Below are 15238 nucleotides of genomic sequence, written 5' to 3'. Positions count from 1 at the left end.
GTACGGCGGTCGTTTTAACTCGAGGGTCGAGGGACGATCGTAGCGCCGTAACACAACCGTGTTTACAGATTCGCCAGTGAGTTCCATCAAGTTCCATAACGTCACGTCAAAAAGTGCAACAAATATTTCTACCATCGTTTACTATGTAAAGGTGCGTTTTTCCTTGTTGAGAAGTTTCACAGGTGAATTAGTGATAAGAAGAACGGTCTGTGACACTGGGAAACGTTATCCGATCGGTATTTAAACGGGAGCAGAAGATTTAAAAGGTTTTTCTTAATACGGCAGTGCTAATCGTTAGGATGGTCGCCATTTTGTCCGGAGGTGGCCCGGTTGAGTGAACGGGGCGAAAATAGTTGCTCCCAGAACACCGTGGATCGTTGAAATTACATAGATACCGGTTGACTGGGATTGTTTTAGCAAAATCTTGTTAACGAAAGAAATCTAACGCGAGAGAAAGAATCGTGCGCGTATGTATAATACGTGATTACGTTTCCGTCGGCGGTCCGTCGTTGGTCCCTTTGTGAGCACGCCGTAGACGTTATTTTCGCGCAATTTCGGGACGATCTCTCGCGATATCTTTTGCTTGATGATGGTGTTTCATCGACAGAGAGTTAGCCGGTTCGGTTTGCTTTCTGGCTCAAATTTTTGACGGTTGACAGCTCTCGGTACGTGTTCGACGGTACACCCGTGAAATAAAAAGAGCTAGGCGAAAGAAGGAGAGCCGGGAATGAGAGGGAGCGAAACGGAGGAATAATTCGCGACATGACATCGTACCTTTCGTGCTTCGCGAAATTCTCCCCAAAAAGAATAGGATAGAATTCTCTTTGAACGCGATTATCGGTGTTAGTTCCTCGTACGGTCGAGTGACACCATTATAGTTTCACGAAAGAATCGTTTCTCGATTGGCCCGAACACAAACGATGCGAAATTCGTCGGTTGAAACCTTAGCAAGATCATGCTGTCATGCGATTCACCGAACGTGCGACACGTCCCTCGTTATCTGTATTTTTTCTTAGACCTCGTTGACCCGTAACTACTATGTACTGAATTTTTGACGTTTCTACTAAACGAACACGAATGATGTAAAAAAAGAAACTGTATAGCATCTCGTTTTAATACTGTTTCTTTTGTCAAAAAGTTTACACAGACATACAGAGATAACAGTGCATATCAAATTTAGTTGTCATTCGATGTTCTACACATGTCCTTTTTGCACATAGAATGTGTGCTGTATTTCTAACACTTTTGCATAGTACTTCCAGGTTTCAAATTCGTTTTCTGAAGTTTAACTGTGTTTCCTGGGAAAGCAGACAAAAATTGATTTCCTATATATGTATGTAGTAATTTCATAAACTAAAATAAAATTTAAGGAAATAATGGAAAATTAGAAGCATTTTATATAAAACATTCTTAAAGCATCGTCGAGTAATGTCGAGAAAACTTAATGTTATATGAAATTTTGTTATTCTGTTTCAGATAATGTAGGTATAGTTTATTCAAACAAGGCCTTTAGGGTATAATTATATTTAATGTCAGTGAATGAGTTGAATGATTCTTATTGGTGGTGCGATTATTGGACCAAGAGGTATTGAGATAATTGGAATATAGCAAGGAGCACGCAAAATGACGATTGCCACAAGAGGCCAAGGAGTAGGCATAGACCCTCCTGACAGCCAACAAAGTACACAGGTACATAGGAGTAATATAGTTTTTATATTAGTTCATACATTTAATATTTGTAATCATTTTTACACAAATTAAATTTATATTTATAATTAACATGGATCATATAATAGATGCATAGCCCACCGGGTCCGCAACAATTGGCTGACACAATGTCAGGACTTCAACTCACAGAGAATGTGGTACAAACTGAATGCACCAATGATACCTTAACTTCGATAGAGGATAGTAATCAACTCCAGGGAGAGCCTGATTTTCCCATAGCAAAACTCAACATTCTTCATGAAAAAATATCTAGTCCACGCTGGGTTGTACCAGTTCTGCCAGAACAAGAGTTAGAGTGCCTGCTGCAAGCCAGTATTGATCTTTGTAAAAAAGGTTGTTACATATATGTATATATATATATATATATAATGAGTAATTTTCATGGATGTCTTTGAGTAAACAATGTTAATTTTGTACATAACTCTCTGTAGGAATTGATGTACAAAGTGAAGCATGTCAGCGCTTTTTTCGAGAGGGACTCACAATTTCTTTTACCAAAATATTGACTGACGATGCAGTAAGTAGTTGGAAACTGAATATTCAAAACTGTATTAATGCAAACTGTGAACGGTTAGTGGAACTATGTGTCCTGAAACTGGACGAGGACTGGTTTCCTCTTCTTGATTTACTGGCGATGGTTTTTAATCCTCTTAATAAGTGAGTTATATTTATGTTATATAAATATTTTCATATGCAAGCCGAAAGGTTTCATTTGAGTGTCAATTTCTAATGTTCTTTTTCAGATTTCACACATTTAATGCTCCAAGACCTTCGGAATCTGTTCCCCCTAGCAGTGATATTCCCGATGAAGAACTTTATGCACGTCCACCATCCGATTCAAGAAGCCCTCGTGGTTGGCTTGTCGACCTCATAAATAGGTAAACGAATCGTGATGTTCTCCTTATGATTTTGCGATTTGTATTCAGATCTTAATGTTTCTCGTTTTACAGGTTTGGAAGTCTTAATGGATTTGAAATTCTGCTCTCTAGATTTCAGAGCGGCCGAAATTTAACAGTACCAGTTATTTATGCTTTAATCAGACCTTTCGGTTTGTGTTCCGAACTACTTACTGTACACACAATAGTTAAATATCTCATGCCTATTGTGGTAAGCATCTTATGTTTTGCTTCAATTGTTAATACATTGAATATATTGTTTTGTAACACATTTGTTCATGTACAGGAAATGGTGCCTGTAATTTTGAATAATTTGACTGATGAAGAATTAAAGAAGGAGGCAAAAAATGAATCAAAAAACGATGCGATATCAGCCATAATCAAAAGCGCGAAACGCTTAGTGTCGCGAGTACCACAACAAAACGAGATGATTAAAAATTTGGAAATTCTGAGACTGAAAATGATATTGAGACTTTTGCAAATTTCTTCGTTCAATGGGAAAATGAATGCTTTGAATGAAGTAAATAAAGTAATTACCACCGTTAGTTTTTATTATAACCGGAATGCGATTACCGAAGAAGAAGAAGAATGGCTTACCGCGGAACGTATGGCTGTAAGTTAAACTTGGGAAATTAAATTAGACTTAAATAGAAGATTATATTTGTTTGCTCTACATTATTTAACCGTGTAAATATTTTTCATGTCATTCTGTTTATCTAGAAATGGATAAAAGAAAACGGAGTATTAGAAATTGTCTTGAGAGATTCGTTGCATCAGCCTCAGTACGTTGAGAAGTTGGAAAAAATTTTACGCTTTATTATAAAGGAACGCGCACTGACTTTAGAAGATTTAGACGCTGTTTGGGCGGCACAAGCTGGAAAACATGAAGCAATTGTGAAAAATGTTCATGATTTACTAGCCAAACTCGCTTGGGATTTTAGCCCTGAACAACTTGATCATCTTTTTGAATGTTTTCAGGTATTTTATATTTCTTTTGAATATATAGTTATTTTTATTGACATAATTATTATAACTTAATTAAGATTTTCCTCATTCCAGATGAGTTGGAAGACTGCTAATAAGAAACAAAGAGAAAAGTTATTAGAATTAATCAGAAGATTAGCGGAAGATGATAAGGATGGTGTGATGGCACATAAGGTTTTGTAATTTTGTATAATATAATTTATAGTTTTATTTAAATTTAATCGTAAAATTTAAAATTAGGTTTTAACTCTCTTTTGGAACTTGGCTCATTCCGATGAGGTGCCTACAGAGATTATGGATCAAGCACTAAATGCTCATGTAAAAATTCTTGATTATTCTTGTTCGCAAGAAAGAGATGCTCAAAAGACAATTTGGCTAGACAAATGTGTGGAAGAATTGAAGAGTGGCGATAAGTGGGCTCTACCCGCCTTAAAACAAATTCGAGAAATATGTTGCTTGTACGAACCAAATCCTAACATAGTAGGTCATGGTCCTCGGGGTCACCATTTACATTTTAGGTATGTACATTTCAAGTTGGATAATTCCGTTTCAGGACCGAAGATACTTGCTTTCTTCTATATTGTATTTTACTTCTTGTTTTTGTATTACTTAGGCAAGATGTTATAGAACGACTTCAAGCAGAACACTCGATAGTAATTCTTGTAACTAACAGTTTAACAAACTATATGAACAAAACGCGACAATTGGTCAAAGAAAATCCGGACATTGATGCGAATACTTACATGCCCGATAGTCGCTACAACCACATTATGCAAGTGCAAGAAAGGCTTAATTTTCTTCGTTTTTTATTAAAAGTATGTCACGATTTATCTATTTGCCTATTATTTATATAAAAGTACTCGGCATTGGTAGTAACAGAGTGCTGACCTGCGAATTTTTATAATCGATTTATGTATATTTTCCATCAGGATGGTCAACTATGGTTATGCGAGGATCAAGCTGAACAAATTTGGCAGTGTTTAGCAGAACAGGGTGTGTTTGTGTCCGATCGTGAAGCTTGCTTTAAGTGGTTCTCAAAATTAATGGGAGACGAACCGGATCTTGATCCAGCAATAAATAAAGATTTTTTCCAAAAAAATATACTGCAACTGGATCCAACATTACTTACGGAAAGCGGTATTAAATGTTACGAGAGATTTTTCAAAGCCGTTAATTCTAAAGAGGGGAAATTGAAACTAAAAAGAAGAACGTTCTTCATGGACGACGTTGACCTCATTGGCACAGATTATTTGTGGCGAGTGAGTAAAATCATAATATTAATTAAATCATTTTGAGTATAATAATATCATTTATTATCTCGCTCGTGTATTTATTTATTCAGGTGGTAACGAATAGCCCCGAGGAAATTGCAAATCGAGCTATAGAACTATTAAAGGAAGTAAATACTAATTTAGGACCACGACTTCACTCTTCGGTTCTAGCTTTTCATGTAACATACATAGGGGAATGCATGGATAGATTGAAAGCACATTACGACACTGTATCTATCTTAAGTAAAGTGTACCTTGAAGGAAAAGAGGAACGCGAGGAACAAATGTCGAATAAAATTAAAGTGGAAGCCATGAAAATGTGCCGTGTCATGAAGGTGTTACAAGAATATATAAACGAGTGCGATTCAACATTTCCAGTAGAACGAAGAATATTGCCATTACATAGGTATATATAATCACCATTTTAAGCGTATGTTAATTGCAAAATAATTCGAATGTTCCTTACCTAACTTATAGTATAACGAAAACGACGTATCGTGTTTGATTACAGAGCAGCTCGTGGGAAGCATCTGTCTCTTACCATTCGTTTCGCAAATCCTGGTCGTAATGTAGATGACATAGATGTATTTACACACAGTAATGATACTTTGGGATCGTTGAGACGACAGATACTACGCCGAATTAAAGCAAACGGATCGAATGTTAAACTTGATTTATTTCTTAATGGAGAAACCTTGGAGCCCGCGGACGACAGGAAGCTTCTTTCCCAAGCTCCGTTAAGAGATAAAATGGTTTGTATTAATAATATATTGTCACTTTTAAGGTATAATAATATTCAAATAAATAACTTCTCGTCCAGCTATTGTCTGTAAAACTGAGTCAAGTAAACAGTAACATGCCAAGTTCGCCAGATAGCAGTTCGGATAGCTCTACCAGTTCTCCACATCATCCATATGATGGTCCAAACGTAGAGGCAGAAAATAGCTTACCTGGTGTGGTATGTTAATTTCTTTTTATACGCGAAGAAATAATGTTTTAATTTTACTGGTCATTATACATTTTGAATTAATTTTCGAATGTTTTATTTAAATATTTGCTTCATCATCTTTATACGAACTTGAAGGGTTTACAACATTTTTGAACCTGTAACTTTATGTTTTTATAGGTCATATCGCAAAGATCGCAATACGCTACGTTTTTCTTTCAATTGTCAGATCTTGGATGTACACTTCAACACGCGCAATTACGCGATGGTGCACGAAATCTGTTACAATTGGTGCCACCAGATACACTCACTGTATCACGATTGCAGTGGTTATTCGGTCACTGTAAGGACGACGACACTTTAGATAATGCTCTTTGTAATGAACAAAATACCACAGTAGATTCTTTATTTTTTACTGCAAGTCCTAGCCAAGTTTTATACAATTTAGAGGTTAGAATTTTTACCATCTCTTAACTATCAATTGTCATGCTCTTGAAAACGAGCTCTTGTAACTGATCTCTATGTTTCAGGTTTTATATAGTTTGTTAATGCCAGCTCTGGACCCGATGTCTGAAAGAGCATTCGAGTTTCAGTGCAATTTCATTAAGAGCGGTGAGGCTGGCGTTATCCTCGAAATGTTAACTAAAAACAAGTTTTTACCAAATGCCGATGAAACCACGAAACGAGCAGCCTATTTAACAGTGTTGAAATTGTGCAAACTTTTGCTAACGGTAGTGGGTAACGTGATGGCCTGCGTAATGGACGAAGTGCAGCAAGCTGGAATTTCAGAGAATCATGATAATCATGCTCATAACAATCGAAGTCCTGTGGCGGTTCTGAAACAGGCATTGCAAAGTGTCCCTAATCAGAGCACCGAGTACATGTTGAGAAGCGTAGCAGCAAAGTTAGCCCAACACTTAGCGCGTCGGATGTTGTGTGGGGGAACGGAATCTGACAAATGTCGGCAGCTTTTTATGCAAGCCCTATCCTGGGAGCTACCGGACGTAGCAACCATTCGTGCCATAATTAGGCTAGCATGGGCAGCATCCACGGGTAATCTGAACAATATAAACGCATCCGTCGAGATGCTTCATACGCTGCACGAAACGAACGAAAAGGAAGCGTTCAATAATCCGGACAATAATGACGTTCTGGTATGCAAAGAGGCATTAGAAGTTCTGACGATTGCCTTGGTACTGAATCCAACAGCGCTAGAGTCTTTACCAAGAGACAAAATGTGGCACACGTTTCTGATTGATCTTGTGTTACTGAGTACATCGAGGGTGGTCAGAATGGCTGCAGCAGAACAATTTTTTCTTATATCGACGTGGTACAGTAGTGGTCATCAGCCGTTATTATTCGCGATAACGTTGCTTTTCTCCGTTTTAAACACCACCGTCATGGAACACGCGAAACAGAGCCACGAGTACTTTCAGCTATTGTGCAGGTTACTAAATTTCGCTCACATGTCGGGATGCCCTCTCTTGACGGCCGAAACGTTACTGAATATCGAGATAGCGTGGCTGAAGAAGGTCCGAGATAACGTCAAAGAAACTGGTGAGAGTCAAATCGACGAAGCTGTTCTTGAAGGTCACCTTGGTCTCACTAAAGAATTACTGGCGTTCTTACCGCCGAACAAGAAATACGAACTAGGTTCAGACGAAAAACACGGCGCAAATTTAATCAAAGAATTGGTCGAGGATTTCGTATTCCCTGCATCGCGTCTCATGTTGCAACTTCGTAGTACTGGGGAGTTGAGTGCCACGCAAGCGAGTCCAGTGTGCACAACGCCTCAGTCGACCAGTGCTGCGTTCGATTTACTCGTAGGTCTTTGTATAGGCTGTGTACCTAATATGAAACTTCTAGTCATAATGCTCACCGACATGTTCTATTCGGAAAGAGATGAACCGCTAGTGGAGTGGGACTATCTGCCACCGGTTGGACTTAGGCCGTTAAAGGGCTTTGTAGGTCTGAAGAACGCAGGCGCCACTTGCTACATGAACTCAGTATTACAACAATTGTACATGGTCGAGAGTATAAGGATCGGGCTTTTGGCCGCGGAGGGTGCAGCGACAGACTTGAACGAAGATTTCTCGGGCGAAGAAAGAATCGAAGGAGAGCAAACGATTGAAGCAAACGATAACGATACAAACGAAGAGAAGTGTGGTGCCGACGAATCCAGAAAGGAATATAATATCGGAATTTTAAAGCAGGTTCAAGCAATCTTTGGTCATCTGGCTTATAGCAAATTACAATATTATATACCCCGAGGCCTTTGGAAACACTTTAAGTAAGTGAAATAGTCGAATCTGGTTTGTGTTGTGGTTGGAATCCATATTGCATACAATCAAATTTATACAATAAAAGTTTTGTTATATTGGTATTTGAGATATTTTGTGTTTTCAGACTTCAGGGTGAACCTGTAAATCTTAGGGAACAACAGGATGCCGTAGAATTTTTCATGAGCCTAGTGGAAAGCTTAGATGAGGCATTGAAAGCTTTAGGACATGAACAGATAATGAGTAGGATTCTTGGTGGTTCATACAGCGATCAGAAAATCTGCAAAGGTTGCCCTCATAGGTACCTTCTTAATTCTTACGTTTTGCTTTTTTCGGTAAACTGTAATACCGCATTACATTATCTTCAGATATTCCAAGGAGGAGCCGTTCAGTTTGATAAGCGTGGATATCAGGAATCATAGCAATTTATTGGACTCTCTTGAACAGTATGTAAAAGGAGAATTGCTAGAGGGAGCAGATGCTTATCATTGCGATAAGTGTAACAAGAAGGTAGTACTGTTCACAAAATTATCTTGATGATTAAATGAACAATTTTGCTTAATTAAATAATTAATTGTTATATTTCTTACAGGTCGTAACTGTGAAACGATTATGCGTCAAGAAGTTGCCACCTGTTTTAGCTATCCAATTAAAAAGATTCGAATACGATTTTGAGAGAGTTTGCGCTATAAAATTTAACGATTACTTTGAATTCCCAAGAGATTTGGATATGGAACCCTACACTGTTTCTGGACTTGCTAAAGTGGAGGGAGAAGTTATAGACTGTGATTACGAAGAGTCGATGAAAGGAACTTGTACTAAATATCAATTGACTGGTATTGTGGTACATAGTGGTCAGGCTAGCGGAGGCCATTACTATTCTTATATTTTACACAGGTAGAATAATGTTAATATTATAATGTTGTATCATACTAAAATATATATATAAATATTAAGCTTTAATATTACGTTTCGTTTGTTAGACAAAGCGATGGTATTGCCAAATGGTATAAATTCGACGATGGCGATGTTACGGAATGCAAAATGGAGGAAGAGGAAGAAATGAAATCTCAATGCTATGGCGGCGATTACTTGGGAGAGGTGTTTGATCATATGCTTAAACGGATGAGTTATAGAAAACAGAAACGATGGTGGAACGCCTATATGTTGTTTTATACCAGATTGGACGTGGAGGAAAATTCTTTAATGAAAAGTGTTAACGAACTATCATTGTGTGAGTATCATTTATATTATGTATTAAACTAGCGCGAAATTGGAACGATAATTCGCTTGCGGTATTAATCCAAATTAAATTTGTATACTATAAAGATATTTTGACTTTTAGATACGAAATTAGGAGTTATGAAGATGCCTCCCGCTATTGAATATAGTGTCAGAAAACAGAACATAAAGTTCATGCATAATCGGAACCAGTTTAGCGCAGAGTATTTTCAATTTATTAAAAAACTCGTATCTTGCAATCCTCTTAACATCAATAGACAAAATATGAACGAGAAACTTGTAAGTTTATTCAGGAAATGTTAGCTTTTTTCAACTTCACACGTACGAACAATTTATGTTCATTTTTTACCATTGTTATTGTAGAGTTCCGAGCAAGAAGAACTTGCTATGTTGTCTGTCCAATTAGCGTCGAGATTCCTGTTTCATACAGGTTTTCATACTAAAAAGACTTTACGCGGTAATGCAACGGATTGGTACGATATTGTCTGTCACCATTTGCGCAGTAGTAAATCTGTGCGGTCCTGGTTTGCTCATAACGTGCTATTTAATCATCCACATAGGTACGATGTTTTCTTGAGTATGTATGCATGATTCTAAGGACTGTCGATATTTAACAAAAATAATTCATTGTCTTTAGATTTTGCGAGTACCTTTTGAGCTGTCCGAGTACAGAAGTTCGAACAGCTTTTCTCAAAATTTTGGTATTTCTTGCACACGTTTCCCTTCAGGATGGGCCATGCGTGCCACCTAGTTTAAACGCACCAAGTAAGTTTCTTCGTAGTATGTCCGAATGAAACAGTTTTTGACAAAACTTTCGATACTTTCAGCCATACTTTTGGACCCAACGGCGACGCTCAGCGATCACTTATTGCACGCAGTTCTTTCTTTACTTCATCGTGAAATCTCAGATCATGGACGTCACCTACCACACTACTTTTCTCTGTTCTACACATATGCTTCACTTGGTCTTGCTGAAAAGGCTCAGTTGCTTAAGGTGCGTAACCTGTTATTCGTAGTACGAGAACTAAAGTCTATTTTGTAAACTGTATCTTTTATTATTTTTATTGTAGTTGAATGTTCCGGTTACGTTTATGTTAGTCGCAATCGACGAAGGACCAGGACCTACAATAAAGTATCAGTATCCTGAATTAACAAAATTGCACCAAGTAGTCAGTATGTTGATACGTTGCTGCGATGTATCATCGAAAGCACACTCGAGTCATGCACAATCAGGAGTAGCGCCTCTACCAAATCCATATGGCGACCCTGCGTGCCAGAATGAATATCTAATGCCTATTCAACCGCAGGCAGCAGATATTTTATTCGTCAAAAACAAGTAAGAGTCACTCGGAGAGCAAATTGTAAATGAACCAGTGAACAATGAAATAAAATATATATTTGTTGACAGTTATATGAAGAAACTGATCGAAGACGCCGATGTTAACGTCACTGAAGATACAGTGAAGTTACTACAATATTGTTGTTGGGAAAATCCACACTTATCACGGACAGTGCTCAGTGAATTGTTGTGGCAGATTGGATTTGCTTTCACACATGAACTGAAACATCACACAGAATTATTACTCGCCATGCTTCTCATGGAGGATTCATGGCAGACGCATCGTGTTCACAACGCACTCAAAGGTACACATTTTAAATACATGTTTCATTACCATATCGAACTAGTATCTAAAGATGAAATGTAAATATTTTCAGGTGTGCCAGACGAAAGGGAAGGTTTATTCGAAATAATACAAAGAAGCAAACATCATTATCAGAAGAGAGCCTATCAGTGCATCAAATGCATGGTGCAGCTTTTCAGTAAATGCAGACCTGCACACCAACTTTTACACCACAGTCCCGAATTGAAGAGGAAGTGGATACATGCTATTGACTGGCTCCACGAAGAACTCGAAAAAGTAAGTGGTCAACAACGATGAAGAAAAGCTATTAAATTTGGTCTATACATTTATTTGTTTACGACGACTATTAATTTATATTAACGATGGATATTAATTGGATTTTCAGAGACCATATGCTTCTACGGCTCCGTACACTCATGCATACAGTAATTGGTCTCCGCCGGCGCAGTCGAATGACTCTACAAATGGCTATGTATTGGAGCGTAGCAACAGTGCAAGAAAGACGTTGGAGAGAGCATGCGAACTATGCCCCGATGTGGAACCAGAAGTGGAAGACGCAAGTGAAGATTGCGCGGAAGAAGCAGAGAAATATCAACCACAGAATAGAGTAATATTACGATCAGGTCGTAATCTAGGATGGATGTCCTTAGGGTATGGATCCGTACTTGTTATACATCGTTTTCATTTGATTCGGTTTTTATTTATTGGATTTATCGTTTACTAATTTTATTCGTTTTTATTTATAGCTATCCTGATGTGACTGTAATACAGCAAATGCTGGAGGAACAACAACCACAGCCCGCACCATCTCCAGTTCACACTTCTCTTTTAGCTCACCAGTTACATAGCCCACAGAACTGTGAGTCGTCACAAAATACCAGCCGGGATCCATAATGAACGCTAAACACTGACGTTCTACCAAGTTGCTGTCTCGGTGAAACCATTTCAAAATACTTAGATATTACTGCGCCAGCAGCTTGGTGCCCAACGGTAGAGGCACCTGTACAGATATAAACTCGCAAAACTGTTCTTTTTTTGCAACTGGTATTCACGAACTTTGCATTTGCAATCCGTCAGTTTTTACTGTGGGCAGTTACAATTCATAACGATACTATGTGGTATAGCCATTTGCACTATTGAGAAAAGAAGAAGATTGGATGATAGAACAGCAGGGCGATTACGATTAAGAACAGAATTTCTACGTATTGGTGGAGGCAATTAATTCTCGTGATTTTTTCTTACACCTAACGTACCATGTATTCTTCGTTTCGTGCATCCATGATCGTTTTGGCTTTAAAATTTAAAAAAAAAAAAAAGGACGTTTTGGTAGGAAGAAATCTCTGAAAGAGGTTGACGAAAGCGAAAGATAAAAACAGAAAAAAAAGAAACAATTTAGATATGGAATCATGACTTGCCTCGATTAATGCATACGAATTCAAGTGTAGGAATACGATAAGATTGTATAAATGTATAGCGAATAGTGTTATGGAATCCCGTCTCTGCCGAATAGAAAACAAAGGTATAAAAGAACGTAAGTTTCCGTATGCCTATGTAAATTTGTTACTAATAAAAAAGAACGTTAAAATGGAACTTTCTAACGACCGAAAGATAACGCTAAAAGTACAGTAGTTTACGATTTAATTGGAAAGAGCAGAGCTACAGAAAAAAGAAAAACTACGCAACTATTGATATTTCACTATTTTAGTCTTTTAAAAGACGATTTAAAAATAAATACACACATACATACACAAATACAGACATACACACATACACACATGGAAGAAGAATTTTCCTTGTACTTAATCTCGAGCATCAAAGAAGGAAAGTCATTTCTCTGTGCAGTGAATTTACGCTGCTTAAGAATTTAGACATACACCAATGATGCCTCCTAGTGTGCTTTCTTTCAGTTCATTCAATTTGAAAGAGTTGTGCCTTCGATATTGTGCGACTCCATTTGTATTCTTAGATAGATGTTTAAGGATCGAGTTGTTGCTTCGAATTCGATTGCTTCTATTTTTGTCTGTTACGTTGACTACTTATGAAAAGCTAAATAATAGAATTGTCGGAACTACGCAAGAGATACGTCAAAAATACGCGGTGCAGAATCGATTGTTTAATGAATTATGTAAATGAAAACTCGAGCTACGACGGGATAACTTTAACTTAACCCTGTATTGCATAATGTGTCCGAATGCAATCCCTAAAAAGTTCACCGAGAACACTTTACAGGATTTATGCATGTTTTTTCTTTGTGAGTGTCAAATAACTGCAGGTTTACTTACTTATCGTTTAGTTTTGAGTATTGATGTATTTATGGATATAGGAAAAAAAAAACAAGATATAATTTTTATTTATTAATTTAAAATAAAATTTATGCAATAGAGGGTTAATGCCGTAACGATGGATATTGAGATATCGCGAAAAGGAAGTGTCCGGTTTTAGCATAAGGGGTCGCGGTACCGCGAGAAAGACGAGCCTTGTTCGAAGTCCAAATTTTTACAAACAATAGGAATTGAAGAAAGCGTGACGGTAGTAACAAAAAGGGTATGGAGCAAATGTAAAACGCTAATTTGTATCGTTCTATGGTACGATCCCATCGTTGAGAAAAGAGCTGTGGTCTTTTCGCAGTATTGTAAAGCAATTCTGAATTTTCAGTCGGTGAGAAAACGAATTTAGAAAACAGACTAATAAAAGAGAAAAAGAAAAGAAAAGCCAAAAAAAAAAGGACACGAGCGTGACTGCGATCGGACAGTTTCTTAAACTTATGAACTGGCCATAGCTCTGACTTATTGAATAACATGTGTTATATAGATATTATATATATAAATAATACTAAAAAAGAAAACTGGGAAAAAAGAGAAATAAAGTCACGTGTAATGAGGATAAAGCGAACCGTGTGTATACATAGGAATTCGTGCGATGAGAAAACCAACGACAATGTCAAGACACCAGGAAATAACGACATATTGATTATTGTTCGTATTTATCAAATATCCACGTTAAACAGTGTACCAAATTATATAATAGCTTCTATCGGTTAAATAATAATAATAACGATAATGGTACCTAATCTTACTCAGATATGTACATATACAACTGCTTTTTATATGTGATAAAAATTATTATATTCCTATTATACATTGAGGTTAGTACGCTATTGTAAATCCTGGTTTTTTGTACACAGACTGTATGCTAAGTTCAATTCTTTCTTTTTGTTAACGAGAGAATGTAGTCTATAATTATTTAATATTTAATTGTATCGCTAAGTAAGCGTAACACACGTCTTGTATGATATATACATATTGTATACATACATAATAACTTGATTTCTTTGAAGAATCAAATGTCAAGATTGATGCGCGTCGAACCTCGAAAGTTTGTTGTGTTATAGTGCATGTACAACCAACGCAATGGTATCGTTTGTTTCTTTACTTTTTATTAGTTTTCTTTTTTCTTTCTAAACGAGCGATAGAGAGGTAAGAAGTGAGAATTACACGAGACGATGTGACAGCCGAGTACATGGTTCTAATTAAACAATCAACTGACTGTCCAAACTATCGTGAATTTTATCGAGCGCGTGCATTCTCATTATCACAAATTTCTGTGCGAAAACGACAGATCAACGAGAGTCGATCAAGATTGGCGGCCATCTTTAATGCGGTAATCATTTCCGATTTCCGTAATGACCAGAGAAACGACTGCGACCATTTTTTTTTTTTGCGTGGAGCGTCATTGGGAGAGAACAATAACAAGAATAAAAAGGAATATTTATAAATCTCGATAACGAGCGACGACGATCGATGCAAACACATTTGTCGAGAGACGCCAGGAATAAAAAAATCAAAGGCAAATGTATATGAAGCATTGAAAAGAAGAATAACAGTATACCCAACGCTGTACAGTTGTATGCTTATAAGCGAGGACGAAATCGAACGGAAAAGAACTAGTAATTCGAATTTAAACGGGAAAAATTTTCTTAAAAACGTGAACGAAACGAAAAATAACAACAAAGTTCCCCGTCGATGTCCGTTTTAGTTTTAGTTGTACAACGTAATTTTATGTATTCACTCGATCGACGCTCTAGTCAGTAAAATTAAATAAACGGAAGGAGATTAATTAACTTCGTTTATTTAGTAGCGTAGCGCATTTCTCGAAATGTTTTTATTTTTCTCTTTCTCTTTGTTTTACTATATTCCTGTTTAGAACGATGATTCTTTAACGATACTTGTATGTATTATAGAGATGCATC

The 15238-nt window shown here is 37.1% G+C and overlaps 1 protein-coding gene across 2 annotated transcripts; it reads left to right on the top strand.

The window, feature by feature from the left end:
- Positions 1-62: 62 nt before the first annotated feature.
- On the top strand, positions 63-15105 carry LOC128879506 (probable ubiquitin carboxyl-terminal hydrolase FAF-X). Of its 2 annotated transcripts, XM_054128704.1 has the most exons (31): positions 305-467; positions 1254-1333; positions 1477-1689; positions 1797-2061; positions 2160-2385; positions 2472-2606; positions 2679-2835; positions 2911-3237; positions 3345-3602; positions 3684-3782; positions 3849-4126; positions 4222-4423; positions 4538-4867; positions 4951-5285; positions 5391-5631; positions 5700-5837; positions 6006-6275; positions 6356-8115; positions 8232-8405; positions 8473-8614; positions 8697-9001; positions 9088-9338; positions 9450-9625; positions 9710-9906; positions 9984-10111; positions 10174-10340; positions 10417-10682; positions 10755-10990; positions 11063-11265; positions 11375-11640; positions 11736-15105. In XM_054128704.1, exons 3-31 carry the CDS (start codon positions 1624-1626, stop codon positions 11881-11883), a joined length of 7746 nt encoding a protein of 2581 aa, XP_053984679.1. In that variant the 5' UTR covers positions 305-467; positions 1254-1333; positions 1477-1623; the 3' UTR covers positions 11884-15105. The 2 variants fall into 2 exon arrangements, with proteins under 2 accessions (XP_053984678.1, XP_053984679.1); XM_054128703.1 differs by lacking the exons at positions 305-467; positions 1254-1333 and adding an exon at positions 63-151.
- The last annotated feature ends 133 nt before the right edge of the window (positions 15106-15238 follow it).

The sequence above is a fragment of the Hylaeus volcanicus genome, chromosome 7 (genome assembly GCF_026283585.1).
Source record: "Hylaeus volcanicus isolate JK05 chromosome 7, UHH_iyHylVolc1.0_haploid, whole genome shotgun sequence".
NCBI lineage: Eukaryota > Metazoa > Arthropoda > Insecta > Hymenoptera > Colletidae > Hylaeus > Hylaeus volcanicus.
Note: the sequence above shows the minus strand (reverse complement) of the source record. Positions and strands in the feature narration are given on the sequence as shown.

What these genes read in the sequence shown, in the direction of transcription:
- LOC128879506 (XM_054128703.1), top strand. Translation starts at nt 1,624, where the DNA reads ATGACGATTGCCACAAGAGGCCAAGGAGTAGGCATAGACCCTCCTGAC. An exon ending in TTACCGCGGAACGTATGGCT is followed by an intron (nt 3,238 to 3,344) that starts GTAAGTTAAACT and finishes CTGTTTATCTAG; the next exon opens with AAATGGATAAAAGAAAACGG. An exon ending in GGTCACCATTTACATTTTAG is followed by an intron (nt 4,127 to 4,221) that starts GTATGTACATTT and finishes TGTATTACTTAG; the next exon opens with GCAAGATGTTATAGAACGAC.